At 37.8% G+C, this 14,095-nt stretch overlaps 1 protein-coding gene across 3 annotated transcripts in view; it reads right to left on the bottom strand.

Moving 5' to 3' along the window:
• Positions 1-342: 342 nt before the first annotated feature.
• The window catches only part of LOC149782901 (b(0,+)-type amino acid transporter 1-like), a 204,435-nt gene continuing 190,682 nt past the window's right edge, over positions 343-14,095 (bottom strand). For all 3 annotated transcript variants that reach the window (XM_089934449.1, XM_089934451.1, XM_089934450.1), the window contains exons 12-13: positions 4,790-4,958; positions 343-1,962 (exon numbers count right to left, since the gene is read on the bottom strand). In XM_089934449.1, the coding sequence (XP_089790575.1) occupies positions 1,853-1,962; positions 4,790-4,958 (279 nt within the window). In that variant the 3' untranslated portion in view covers positions 343-1,852. The remainder of the gene's footprint in view (positions 1,963-4,789; positions 4,959-14,095) is intronic.

Raw genomic sequence — 14,095 nt, 5'->3', positions numbered from 1 at the left:
AATTATTGCGGCTAATACTATCCAAGTTTGTTTGGGGTTTATAACTAGGGACGAGCGATATTCCAACTGGAAAGTTTATTTTAGCCTGTATATGGGTAAATCATTGTGCGTGTAGGTTACGTAATTGATTTGAACCCGATAACTTGTCTACGATAAGCAATCATGATGCACCCACACCAATACTATACTTTCTAGTGGACTAACCCTTCATAAATGTTGTTGCAAGGTTCAAACGTCTAATAATATTAGCGCGTCTATCAATCATCCAAATTACGTGTGTCTGTGGTCATTCATAGGGCATTATGGAACCACCTCATGTAAACAAACAATACAAATTCAAAATGATAAAACGACCACAGGCTGTATTTCGATTAAATATAAAGGCGATACAACATTAAAATAACTAGTTATACAATATTATATATTCAAACTACGTAAACTAAAATCGCTGTAGGAATAAAACCGTCTATATGTATTCAGAAATATTTGTGCTCATATGTTGTTTGAGATTCCATCCCGCCTCAAATATAGCAAGTTTAAGAGATGAAGATATTATTTTAAGTATATGTGCTTAAGGTAAATATAGAAGATGTTTAATAATTTCAATTTCAAATGAAATTTTTGAAACAAACTGACAATTTTTAAAAAAAAAAAAATCTATTCACACGATTCCAGCCATACATATTTCATTTGAAATGAGTACAAGTGAGAGATTTTATTTTGAAATGACTGAAGTGACAGATTGTATTGAATACCAGTGCATTTATCCACTGAAATAACTTCAAAGAACAGTCATATTGTCACATAAAGCCCTTCTCTAACCTGACAAAACATCATTATGTCGTCATGAAATATTGCACAGGTAAATTAGACACATGAGGACGAGTTTATGAAACGACACATCATTTATGCGTGTAATTAAATATTACCCTTAAAATACAATATTAATTAATATAACACGAATGATGCCAGATATATTCTGCTCATATCAAGGATTATTATATGCTTATTGTTTCATCCGTTAACTTTACATTGTCAGAATCGTGCAGTATTTGTCTGTATTTTTTCATACTGCACGACACTTGTATCTTAAAATAGTATAGTGCATTAGGAACTAATTTGCAAACAAACAATGTACTCTCATTTAGTACACGCTTTATATTTTGGTTTATTAGAATTGTTTGTGGATGAACTAAAGAACTGTTATCGTCCATTTGAAAGTAGAGATGATAAAGTTAACGAGTGGACGAGTTCACTGGGTCACAAACAAAACTTTGGAACAAGCAAACAAATGAAAGTGATATTCGCAATGTCAACAAAAAACTTGCGAGACGCAGTAATTGAAAATACCATTCTGATCATTTAAACAGTCACATCGGAGAAATATTCATAACTTTTCGCAAATATAATGGTTCAGACTATGACCAGTGGTTTTTAGTGTATAAAATAGCATAAAAAGAAGATTGAGTCTAAGGGCTATCGCATACCTATCAGATACGTACCATTTTCCAGCTGGATGAAAAGACTAAATTTGAGAAAATATACAACTGATGGTTTGTTAATTTGTTTCTGATTGTGTATTTCTTTATTATTAAGCCTTAAGTAGGAAAATGAAATGAGTATATAATTAAAAGGTTACTGCATTTGAACGGGAAAATATGAACTCGTTCTTTTCGGAGTAATACTGCACCCCCACATTCATATTTTCCCTTTTAAATGCAGTAACCTAAACATATGTGTGTAAACTTTATAATGGATATCGTAAGAATTATGTGGTTAATGTTTAATCACAGCAACAACCATTGTTCATGTCATTCTCATGCACTCGACTCTTGGTTTCTGACGTTCATAGTCAGGTGGCCCGTGTAAGGTGACTGATATCACGTGACTTTTCCCATTCGTCCGGAACGTAAGGACTAGGCACAGATTCGCTAATCAGCTGTAGAAAAGTTGTCACATGGTCTGGAATAGAAATCAAACTGGTTCACTCTTCTGTCCCACCTCATATTTAAAATCCGAGCGAAGATTCAGAAAGAGATTATATTCAACATTGTATCACCCATACCTTTTGTAGTTTTGAATTTAGGAATTCAGCTCAAGCAAACCTTGAACTTCATAAAGCAAACATAAGAGTTTCATATTAGCAACGCGGATTATCGCATTACCTCATAAATCAAAAGACAGATTTGGGATATCTGTATACTAAGCTCAACGATAGTTAGTTCTTGAATGTTATCATCAGCAGCCATATTTGTGGTATGCTGGCAGAGTTACTGTTGAGTTTATATAGTGTTTGGAAGTTGTATTAAAGTCGTTGAATCTCAAGATGTTGTTACAAAACATACACATTAAACAGAACGCAAAACAGGCTTTCTGTTAGTATCTACATTTGTAATTTATGAGGTGATCTTGCTTCAGTGTGCATTGTTCAAAATGGGCAATTTGGTGGTCACATATAGCAGAAACTGCCAGGTTGCCGATCGTCCATGTAAAGTGGGCAGAATATCGTCTGCTAGTGACCTTAACGGGAAGCATCCATAGACCATTACAACGAAAACAGCCGAAATAGCTCTATTATTGGACATTATTTGTCCTCGTTTGAGAGAGGGCATATCAAATCGAATGTAAAATAAAAGTAATAAAAAGGGTCTGATGATAAAAACATTTTGATAGCTAGATATTATGTTCTTAATCCGATCTTCAAGGCCAACAACTCGAGTGAGTGTGAAATGTATCATCAATGTACACGAGCTGGTGGGTTGATTTTTACAAAATTAAGTTACCTGTAATATCCGTTCAAATTTAAAAATTACATTAGATAATCACGATAAAATTTTCCAGAATACAACTTTAATTAGCTGTTTAAAGTTTAGGTAGTGAGCATAGGGGAAAATGGTGACAGAAAAATAAACAGTTATTGCTGCGAGAAAATGAAATTTTTCTTAAAATCAGTTATTTATCAAAGAAAATATAAACCAGTTAGTATGAAACAGAGAAAGGATAAAGAAATAAAATTGTTTGAAAGGAACAATTTTTGCCTCCAGAAAACATTAGGAACAAAGATAGACCATCACCTTTGTTACTAGCAACATTTATAGCAAATGTCTAGTTACTGAAGGGGATTTTAAAAAAGATTATGGCACAAGGCATAATGACGTATTGCTTTTACACCAGAGTTGTCATATGACAATATTTGTCGAATAGCCAACGAATTCATTTGCTTCATCTATTATTGCAAGGTAATGTGGCCAAGTATTGTTGCCAGTATAAGAATAAGGTAAGCTACAACAAAATCTAATCGTGGATTAACGTGAAGAGATATAAATGATTCCCTATAATTGGTAAGTGCACGATTTGTCAGTTCTGACTGCATGTTCATTTTGATTCAACTTTGGCACAAAGTTAGAATAAAGCAGGTTTTACATAAAACATTTTTTTATGCTACCGCATTTGCAGTTTTTGTTGAGAGTTGTAATTTGTGCGACCAATTTTGTGTATAGCCTGTTTATCTGGAACATTGGTTTATGTTAATTTTTGACACAAATATTTTCTCACTATTGAATTTTTAATACGTTAAGATGTAAAATTGTGCAAGTTTGCTTTCACAACCGTTTTCGCATTAGGATACTAAGCTTTCTTGCACGAATAGATTCCCGTACATTGATCATTTGGCCTAGGTGCCTTGGTGTGAGTTACAGAGGCAAGATAGAATGTATGGTTAGGGTTGCAAAAATTACTTGGACGTTTGTTCTTGTAACATGTGTAGGTAGTTACATGACACCTAAATGGAAAGAGGGAGTTCGCATTCATTCCTGGATTTTCATTTCTTGTGTTTCTTACGTCCTCCCATTTGCTTGTCTTCGTCTGTCTCTCGTCAAAGTCTAAATATTCTAGATTAAGTACACAATCATGCTTTAAACTTTAAATAGATATATCCCCACCTGATTATTTTGTGTTCTACACCCCCTTCATTTAACCCAAAGTGCAACGTATTGTTAAACCATACAGTCTTTAATAAACGTGATGTTGAGTTGGGAAACAACAGCGAGGATTCAAACAGTGTCTTAATCTCACTATGGCTGTAAATACAATTATATAAAAGACAACGACACAAAAGTAGAGCCAGGATGTAGGTCAAAAGCTCACTTCTACAACATTCTAAGTTGTGAACAGATAAAATCTGTTACTAAAATTATAATAAAGAATGTGGTAAACATCAGGTAGACCAGGTTATTCCGTGGGGGACTTTCAATGTCCCAAATTTAGACTAAGATAAACATATTCACATTTATTGAAAATGATTCTAATATTTAACTCACATTCCTAGAGAATTATTAACTTTTTATTATTTGTTCATAGAATAAATGTTACTATTTAGGTACACAACGAACTTGATTTTGGACAAGGTTAAGTAAAAATATAATTACACATATCATAAAAATAGAAAAGAAAACTAACTGTAGATAAAAAATATAAATTAAAAATGTGTGACATGTATAGTGTGAGAGAGAGAGAGAGAGAGAGAGAGAGAGAGAGAGAGAGAGAGAGAAAGAGATGCAGACTATTTTCGTTACCTACTCTAATATCAAATATATTATTTCATCGTATGGTAAACAACGTGATTTTCTAACCAGTGGTGCAGCCCCGATTTAAACTACATACATTTTGACAGCACAAGATGAAATATATCCCCTATTTAAGCAGGAAAATAAACTTTTCTTTCTGTCGTATATGTACACATTGACCAATACCTTAAGAATGTCCTTTACTGCAGGAGTAGTCCACTTACCAAAACATCCTCTATCTAACTTAAAGCAGACGAATGGGAAGTAGAGAACGAGCCCTCCAAGAATGAAGAACAGTGCGTAGAGGATTTCAATCCGTGGATCCTGGACAATTGGAGCTATCACGAGGAAGGCGGAAACCAGGAAGAAAACAACCGGTATCAAAATAAAAACCTGAATTATAAATTAATACTTTTTATAAAATGAAGATGGCGTGCTAAAGTGTCTTCTTTAGATGAACCCGGATAACACGGTGGAATAAAAACCTGGTCAGCATCTAAAAGCAAGGATGAAATATTTATGGTAAATGTTTTTCTACGGCGTGTTCTTTGTTTCTGCAAAGCAGACGACTTTCTACAACAGCTTCTGCCTCTGAAACCCGGAACGCCTTCCACACGGTTTACTTGTACAATATTTAAAGACATAATCGATTTTAGGATGTTAAAAGGTAACGTTACTGACACGTTATTCAAATATTTACCAGAGACTATCCATATATTTACTGTGACAAAGATGAATCTTACTGTGATTATTATCATTGCTGCAGATATTTTTCTCTTTCATTATTTAATAATAAACACACGTGGTAACCAATTCAGTTTACATTAAATATCTACTCAAGCTCATAGCGTTTTCATACACCGAGTGAAAAAGTGATATTGTTGATGACCTAAATAGTAAAGCTCAAATGGTAATATTGAGTTATGAAATAAGTTGAATAATGTCTTGCTTTGGCGAGCCGTGCCGAGCAAAACGTTGACTTTATTCAACAAATTTCATAAATTTAATATTAAATCATGACACTTTTGATGTATAGATAATAATAATAATGTATAAATCACGTCACATAGACCTGTGTAGTAGTAGTAGTGTATAGGAACGATATAGCGACAAATGGAAAATACATTAAAGAGCCCCCTCGGACGATATAGCGACAAGACATTTCGGATCACACTGGGACGATACAGCGACAAGGGGAATATTGTGACTGTATAACGACAAGGGAAAGTGGGGTTGTTGTATAGGGATATAAGGAATGGAACAGGTGAGGTGACGTCACGGTATTGGATATTAATAACACTGTAGCAAGGGACTGACCTGAAAACAGGAGAGATATAGACGTAGACATATATAATACATAGACATAGATTAATACCGTAGGGCCAATGAGAACATAAAAGGAAAAACCTCCTCGGAACGTATAGGGACAACGGGAATTTAACATGGGGAAATTTAACATGGGTGGGATTATAGCGGAACAAGGGAAAGTTTAACATAGGTTGGGTCGGTCTAGGGAAACTGGATAGGGCCTGTCTAAGGACAAGTATGGCAGTGGGCCAAATACAACAGATACAGACATGTACTAATACAATCCCGAGATTTGTACATAGAGTATTACCTAGACCTGAAATGATGTTGGAGGTGTTCATAAATTTACATAATTGCAATGATGCTATAAATAGCAATAATCAAGGAAAAGAGCAACGTCAAAATGAATGTGACTAAAAGTAACGCTGAAATGACGAAATTGTCCCAGCAGTTAAACGAGACTAAACATATCCCCGAATAGTAGATTACATTGGTTTAGACTAAAATGGATAAACCTAGTAACTATTAATAGTCTCAACTTGTGTGACGATCGTGGATAAACACCCATGTATCTATTTATAGCTACAACCTTTTGAAATTCCTACGAAATCCCACTATCAGTTTATAGATAGAACTTGTGGGAAATTCCTTTGGAAAATCATAACTATGTATTTCTAGCCTTAACTTGTTTGACGTTCCTTTTTAAAAACCCTAGTATCTATTTATAGACACAACCTGTGGAAAAACCCAAGTCTATAGTTATAGTCTCAAAATTTCCAGCTTCAACAACGTCACTGTACTGAACATTAGGGGAATAAAGGCAACAGTGTTGCAAGCGGCTGACCTGAATACGCGCTACTGTAGGTAGGTAGGTGAAATGTATTTTATAGGGATAAAGTAGTTTTATAGAGACACACAAGGGAAATACATACACAGACAAACAAATATACGCGCGCACACATGCACAGAAACACACACACACACACACACACACACACACACACACACCCACCACAAAGGGAAGAAAAAACAACACAGACAAAATATACTATCCACACAGAAGGGAAGGAACAAATAAACCCAATATTCACTAAATAAATACCATAATATTTACTATAAAACTCCCAATATCTACTATCCAAACAAATGTACGTGCACGCATACAGGCATATTATCTACTATCCACATAAACGTACGCGCACGCATACAAATACAATATCTACTATCCTCACAATCGTATGCGAACGCATACAAACTCTAAATATACTATCCACACAACGTACGCGAACGAATATAAAACCCAAATTTACTATCCACAAACGGGAAGAAGGAAAAAACCTCAATATACTATACACACAAACGTATTTGCACACATAAAAACACACACTCTACTATCCACACAAGCACACACTCTACTATCCACACAAGCAAACACTCTACTATCCACACAAACCCAAATATACTATTCACACAATGTACTCGCACTCATACAAACTCAAAATATACTATCCACACACGGGAAGAAGAAGACCCCTCCCCAACAAACCCGAATCAACTATCCGCACAATAGTACGCACACGCATAGAAACACACACTCTACTATCCACACAAACACACTCTACTATCCAAACAAACGTACGTGGATGCATACAAACACACAAATACTCTCTCTCTCACACACACACCAGATAGGGAAGAAATAAATAACACAAACCCAAAATATACTATCCACACAGAGGGAAGAGTTAAAAACAAAACAAACACACAATTTGCTATCCTTCCAGAACGGAAGTTTAAAAGCCAATATCTACTATAAAAAATGCCCCAATATTTACTATAAAAACTACAATATCTATTATCCACACAAACGTACGCAAACGCGTACAAACACACACTCTACTATCCACACAATCCCAAATATACTATTCACACAAGGTAAGCGCACGCATACAAACCCCAAATATACCATATACACGGGAAGAAGAAAAAACCCCCACAAATATACTATTAACAGGAACGTACGCGCACGCATACAAACACACATTAAACTATCCACAAAAAACACTCTACTATCCACACAAACACTCTATTATCAACACAAATACACACTCTAAAACCCACACAAATCCAAATATACTATTCACATAACGGACGCTCACGCATACAAACTCCAAATATACTATCCACACGAGAGAAGAAGAAAAAAACCCCACAAAACAAACAAACAAACAAACAAACAAACCCCAAACATGCTATCGACACAGAGGGAACAGGAACAAAAATTAGGCAAGAAAGAAAATCTTTTCGAGGCATATGAGTGGCCCTGAAAAGTGCCTTTGGTTTTTTGTTAACATCAATCCGTTAGCATAGAGGGAATCCCATAAGTCTTCTTCTCTTCCTCAAACTTCTTCTGACATATGGACTATAGATGAGAACTCTCTTCAGACAGCCTTGTCTTTCCACATAGATTTTTCTTTTCCAAACGCTTGTATCGGTGATCTGGATGATTTTCCATGATGCTCTAAAATACATGGGTAAACCCGTATCGGAACAGAATCAACGATACGAGGGTAGATGATTCAACGTTAGTCCATATCTTGTAACGAGAACAGGTGAAGGGAATTAAGTGAACGGGGCTATTTATAGTGGAAGAGCTGATGGAAACGATTGAGGATATTTCACCAATCCAAACACGAGTTACAAAATTCTGAAACAGTGCGGAACCTGTCTTCCAATGCAAAGAGAGCTGCCTGTAACGTCACATTCGCTATATGGATGCGCTAGCCTGTGTGCGCTGTGAATCAATGCGACAAAGTTTTCAAACATGACGGAAACTGGAATTTAGTGGATTGTCTCTCTTCTTCGCAAGAATTTGTTCCGATATCAGCACCTTCGCCACCTTCTCCTTTACCACACGTCGAGCATTTTAAACAGAGACAGAAAGATGAACTGGAGAAATGTTTACAACAGCAGCAAGAAGCAGAACAAGCATTTCTCCTTCAACAGCATCAGCGAGAAGAAGAGGCACTAAAATGAAAACGACAGGAAGAAGTAGTAGCAGAGAAGAAACAAGGTCTAGGAGAGGAGGACAGTGAAAGTCAAAAAACGGTGACGGTACTCTTAGACATTTTGGCAGCGCTAAATAGTCTGAAACAAATGTATCAGTCGTATTTGATACGACCCAAGAGAAAAAGACCTTCCCATGCCAAACAACCCAACCCTGTTACTACACCTGACATACTATCCCTAGTGATTTCTACCAAATCCTCATCAACAAGAGCAAATCCAGAAGTAGGCCTTGGCCGTGGGAAAGGCTTATAGCAATTAAAGCTGATTACTTCTCATTCCTAAGTTGCTTTTTAAAATAAATCAAAACACAAACACACAACGGTCATTTTCAGTACCACCCACTTCTCTCAAAAAGAGATAGTATTCGTTTTGCCAAAGCCAATTAAAACTTAAGATTCCTTTTTTTGCCCCATGTACATGTGTGTGTGTGTGGGAGAGTACTTGAGCGTATGTTCTTATTATGGTTATAAAATTCAAAACCGAGATACACTTACATTTTCTGTCTGTTATATTCTGTTACAAATTTTACAATCCAATTCAAAACAAAACACTTTATAAAGTTCATAGACTTCTTTGTCTTTTTGTTCACTCTCTGTTTTTTGAAATTCTTTACTTTCACATGTTTTCCTCCTCTTTGTCATCCCTTTCTCCTCGTCGTCTTTTCTTCCATTTATTTATTTCTGAACGTGACTGGGTTCTTAATTTTTGGAGGCTACCTCTTCTATTTTTTCCTGATCTGAACCTCTCTCTTCCTTTTGCTCCTGTTGTTTTTTAGGGCAGACTGACAATGATAACGAGTAGCTTGTATCTTTTCACACCTGTGCTGCTTTTTTGACGGTCTTGACATTCCGTAGCACAATGCCCTTTCTTCTTACAGATATTGCATGCATACTGACTTTTATCTCAAAAGGAAGGGGAGTAGTACATCGGTTTGTCTGAAGAAAACTTTCGTATAACACCTCGCAAAGCTCTGATCGGAAGTTCGATCTGTGTGGGCTCTTCCATCGTTCTAGTCGGTTGAGAGTGAAATGAATAATGGCAGGGAAGACACCGACCCTTTATATAGAGAAGACACTAGTTTTACATGGATATAGGGACCCACAGCGTTTCAAATATAGTCATTTGATCTTTTGCAGTCAAGATGAAACGATCGCATCATTTCGTGGGGAAAGAAGAAGACAGTAAGAGGCAGAAACGTGATTTATTGCCTAGTCTTGGTTCAAATTCATGCCAGCGATTTTGAAGATGACATGAGTGAGCCCGAATCAAGACCCAGAGAGTATACACCCAACCAAAGTTCACCAGTATCACCCGAAAGGTACTAGCATAGTTTAAAGATTTCAAGTCCAAAAAAAAAACGTTGGAGAAAATAGGGGTTCATGACTGAGGTGTGAGATTCATTGTTAACCACACTGAAACGACAACGTGAAGGAAAGAAGACGATCGCTTGAGACTTTCCATTCATCGCGACAGTTTGGATCGAGTTTAGCAGCCCGGCAGAAATGACAGCTTATAAAGTCATCAAGAAGATTCAACACGTGCAACAATCCAACGACAAGTTTGTGATCACCGATTGAAAAGTGAGACTGTTCATGACCCACGTGTCTCTTCCCCAAGGGACCGGACAACGCAGAAAAGTGTTATTGGTGGACGACCTTCGTAGCATCAAGCCTATCCTCTTACAAATGAACAACACTCAAGACCTGATGTGTTTAGTCAGGGCCATCATGGTCGGACGAACTTATGCTGACAAGAACAATACGGCAGAATGTAAAAAACCTGGAAAACCTGGAAAACTATTCATCGATCGGACCGACCCGAAGAACGAAGAGAAGCAGAACTCCTGTTACAGCAAGTAGGAATATCGAAAGACACAACCTTTTGCATTACTGAAATGCAAAAATTGCAAGACGTCTTGGCTCCACGCTACACCCTGAAAATGCACCATGAAGAAGTCCGTGCACCTCAGATGTTTCGACAAAAAATACCTGCACGTCTATCATCACAATGAACATTTTGATGCCATTACCAGTATCACTGCATTCTTTGGATACAGTTATAATTGTGAGAAATGTGACTATGGCTATAACAATTAAAAAAACAACACAAGCATTGCGGATTGAAATGCTCAGGATGTTTGGCCTCTCAACCCTGTTTTGACGAAGGACAATAATAAGTGCATTGCCCAACATGTCAGCGCACTTTTGTCAGCCCTACCTGTTACCAACAACATTTGAAAACGCAAGGTTCACAGCAGAAAAGTGGTTGTCAACTCCTGAGATTGTGCCCTACTTGTGGACAAGGCATACGTAACAATAGTGCAAAGGCACACGTTTGTCGAGCAAAGAACATATATCACATTTTTCAACAAATTGTGGACTTGGAACACGAATGCTTCAATCAAAAATACTATTCCAAACATCAAGTGGAAGACGATGACCAGAAGAAAATTTCGTCTTGTTTTCATTTCGAATGCATCCAAGAGACTAGTATTCACATTCCTAATTTCTGCGTGGCTCACTGAGCGTGCGAGAAGTGCATCAAAGAGCCTATATTTAGTCATTGCCCTCACTGCAGCAAGATTGCTGGATAACGTGAAAAAATGTTTCTTTCGGGTACCTAACACTCTAGCCGATTTTGCTTGATGTATCTTAGACCCTATCGACAATACGTGGCGCCAAGAGGATATCGAACGTTACGGGGATTGTCATAGCCATGCCACACGTAATGGCTCACAGTTTCTCGGGATACGATGGACAGTTTCTTTTCAGATACCATACGGAACAAAGTACCGAACGTTCGAAAGTGACTTAGAACGGAGCCAAAATCATTTCTATTTAAGTGGGACAAGTGCAGTTTAAAGATTCGATGAGTTACTTGACCATGCCTTTGAGTCAAATGCATAAAACATTTGGAATGAAATAAATGGCCAAAGGCTATTTTCCGCACTTTTTCAATACCGAAGCCAATCAACACGCTGTTCTACCCCATTTGCCCGAGGTTCAATACTTCGACCCCGGCAACATTTGCACCGAACAACGAGAAGCTTTCTACGCTTGGTACCACACTCATGCCTCGGACCGATTCGACTTTCAGGAAGAAATTTAAAAGTATTATCTTTCTGACGTGGACATTTTACGACCTTGCTGTGGAAAAGTTCGGAAATTATTCATGGAACACGGAGGGATCAATCCTTTGAAAGAAGCCTGCAAAATCGTCAAAGAGTGTTCCTTAGTATACCGCCAAGGATTCGTGCCCGAAAATACACTGGCTGTCATCAGCCCTCAAACAACCAACTTTGTCAAGCGTCAATACTCGGTCAAACCATACGCTGGCTACATTACTTGTGCGACAAGGAAGACAAATGGATTCAACATGCCCGGAACGGAGGAAGCGAAAAGACCATCTGACCGTATTCGGTGGATGGTTGGGAAAACCCCAAGATCGTGTACGAGTGTATCGGGTGTTTGTTTGACGGATGGCCACTCTGATACCCTGAACGTGACACTAAAAATCAGTTTCTACAATGTACCATGGAGGAATTGTATTAGGACACTTGTCAGCGACGTTTGAAGTTAGAACAGCAAGGATACCACGTGGTTGAAATTTGGGACCACGAGTACGATGACCGTTTGAAAACAGATCCCGAGGTTAAACGTATCGTGGAACGTTACAAGCTTCTGGACCCTCTGAATCCGCGGGATTGTTCATACGGGGGACTGACGAATGCTACTTGTTTGCTGTAATAAACAGAAGAGAAGAAAGGAAAAGAAGTCAAATACTTGGACGTGTCTTCGCTGTATCCCTACGTGTGTAAATATTGTCACTTTTCCGCAGAGTATTAGTAGTTGCTGACAGAACACATCGACGTAGACAACATTCGACAATGCCTCCCACGGACTTGTACCATCCCGTTTTACCTCACCATTGCCAAGGAAAACTGATGTTTCTCTTGTACCGTACTTGTGCCGAAACTTGCAACCAATACCGACCTTGTCAGCACACCCTGGATGAACACGTCTCGATGGTAACGTGGATCAGCGTGGAACTGTTTAAAGCTCTGGACCCGGGGTACCAATTGTTAGAAGTGTATGAAATTTACCACATTCCCAAGACACAAAATATACCACAAGGACAACAAGACTCAGAAAGGCATTTTCGCAGAGTATGTGGATGCCTTTTTGAAACTACAAAAAGAAGCCAGTGCCCATCCTTCCTGGTGCCACACTCCCGAAGACTAAAACAAATTTAAAGAGAAATACTGGGAGCAGGAAGGCATGGCTTTAGATTACATGGGGAACAACAAAGGAAGGCGATTGTTGGCAAAGTGATGTTAAATTGCTTGTGGGGCAAAACGGCACAACGATCGTATTTACCCAAGAGAGATTATTTGATAGAATCTTCGTGCTACTCCCAGATGATTCAACTACGAAGAATATCTGGACTTTGTAGAAGCCGGCGAGTTTGGAAATGTCACTATAGCGGTTTACGTGACAGACTATGCTCGCTTAAAACTGTTAGATCTCGTCCTTCACTTTGACACGGACAATTGCATCTACATCTACAGCCTGGGTCAACGCCACCCTGACATCGAAGGAGACCGTTTAGATACCGATACCCACAAAGAGAAGTGCAAACCGAGTGTAAAGTGAAACGATTGACTCTCAATTATCGCACCAGTCGAGTAGTACACTTTGGCGAACTGAAAGAAGCCTTGCAGTCTGGACAGTATGAAAACTTTAAAGTAACCACCTATGAACCGCACAAGATTTTACGTTTACCCACACACCAAATCGTTAGTCGACCTTCAGAAAAAGTGTATCAAATAGTGTATCATAAGCCAGTATGGCTTCCTAACCACTTCACTTTAACGTACGGACACGCCGATATTGGCCAGCATATAAAAGTGGAAAACTTCCAACGTAATTGAAGGTAGCGTGGAAGAAAATGACTTTTTTTTATGAAATGTAAATGTAAACGTTTTGCCTAATATGTGAATGGTACGTTTTTAAAATACTTTTCAAGGACCAATAAATGGATTTTTAAAACAAATATGGGATATATCTGAGTGAGAGTTGTTAGGCTATTTGATCATTTCCCGGTTAGCGTACTTGGAATTAACATGGACTGGATTTGAGTTAAAATTCCTTACG

This window comes from Sinohyriopsis cumingii, chromosome 15, assembly GCF_028554795.1.
Source record: "Sinohyriopsis cumingii isolate HCF-2022 chromosome 15, ASM2855479v2, whole genome shotgun sequence".
Lineage (NCBI taxonomy): Eukaryota > Metazoa > Mollusca > Bivalvia > Unionida > Unionidae > Sinohyriopsis > Sinohyriopsis cumingii.
This window is presented reverse-complemented; position numbering and strand designations above follow the sequence as displayed.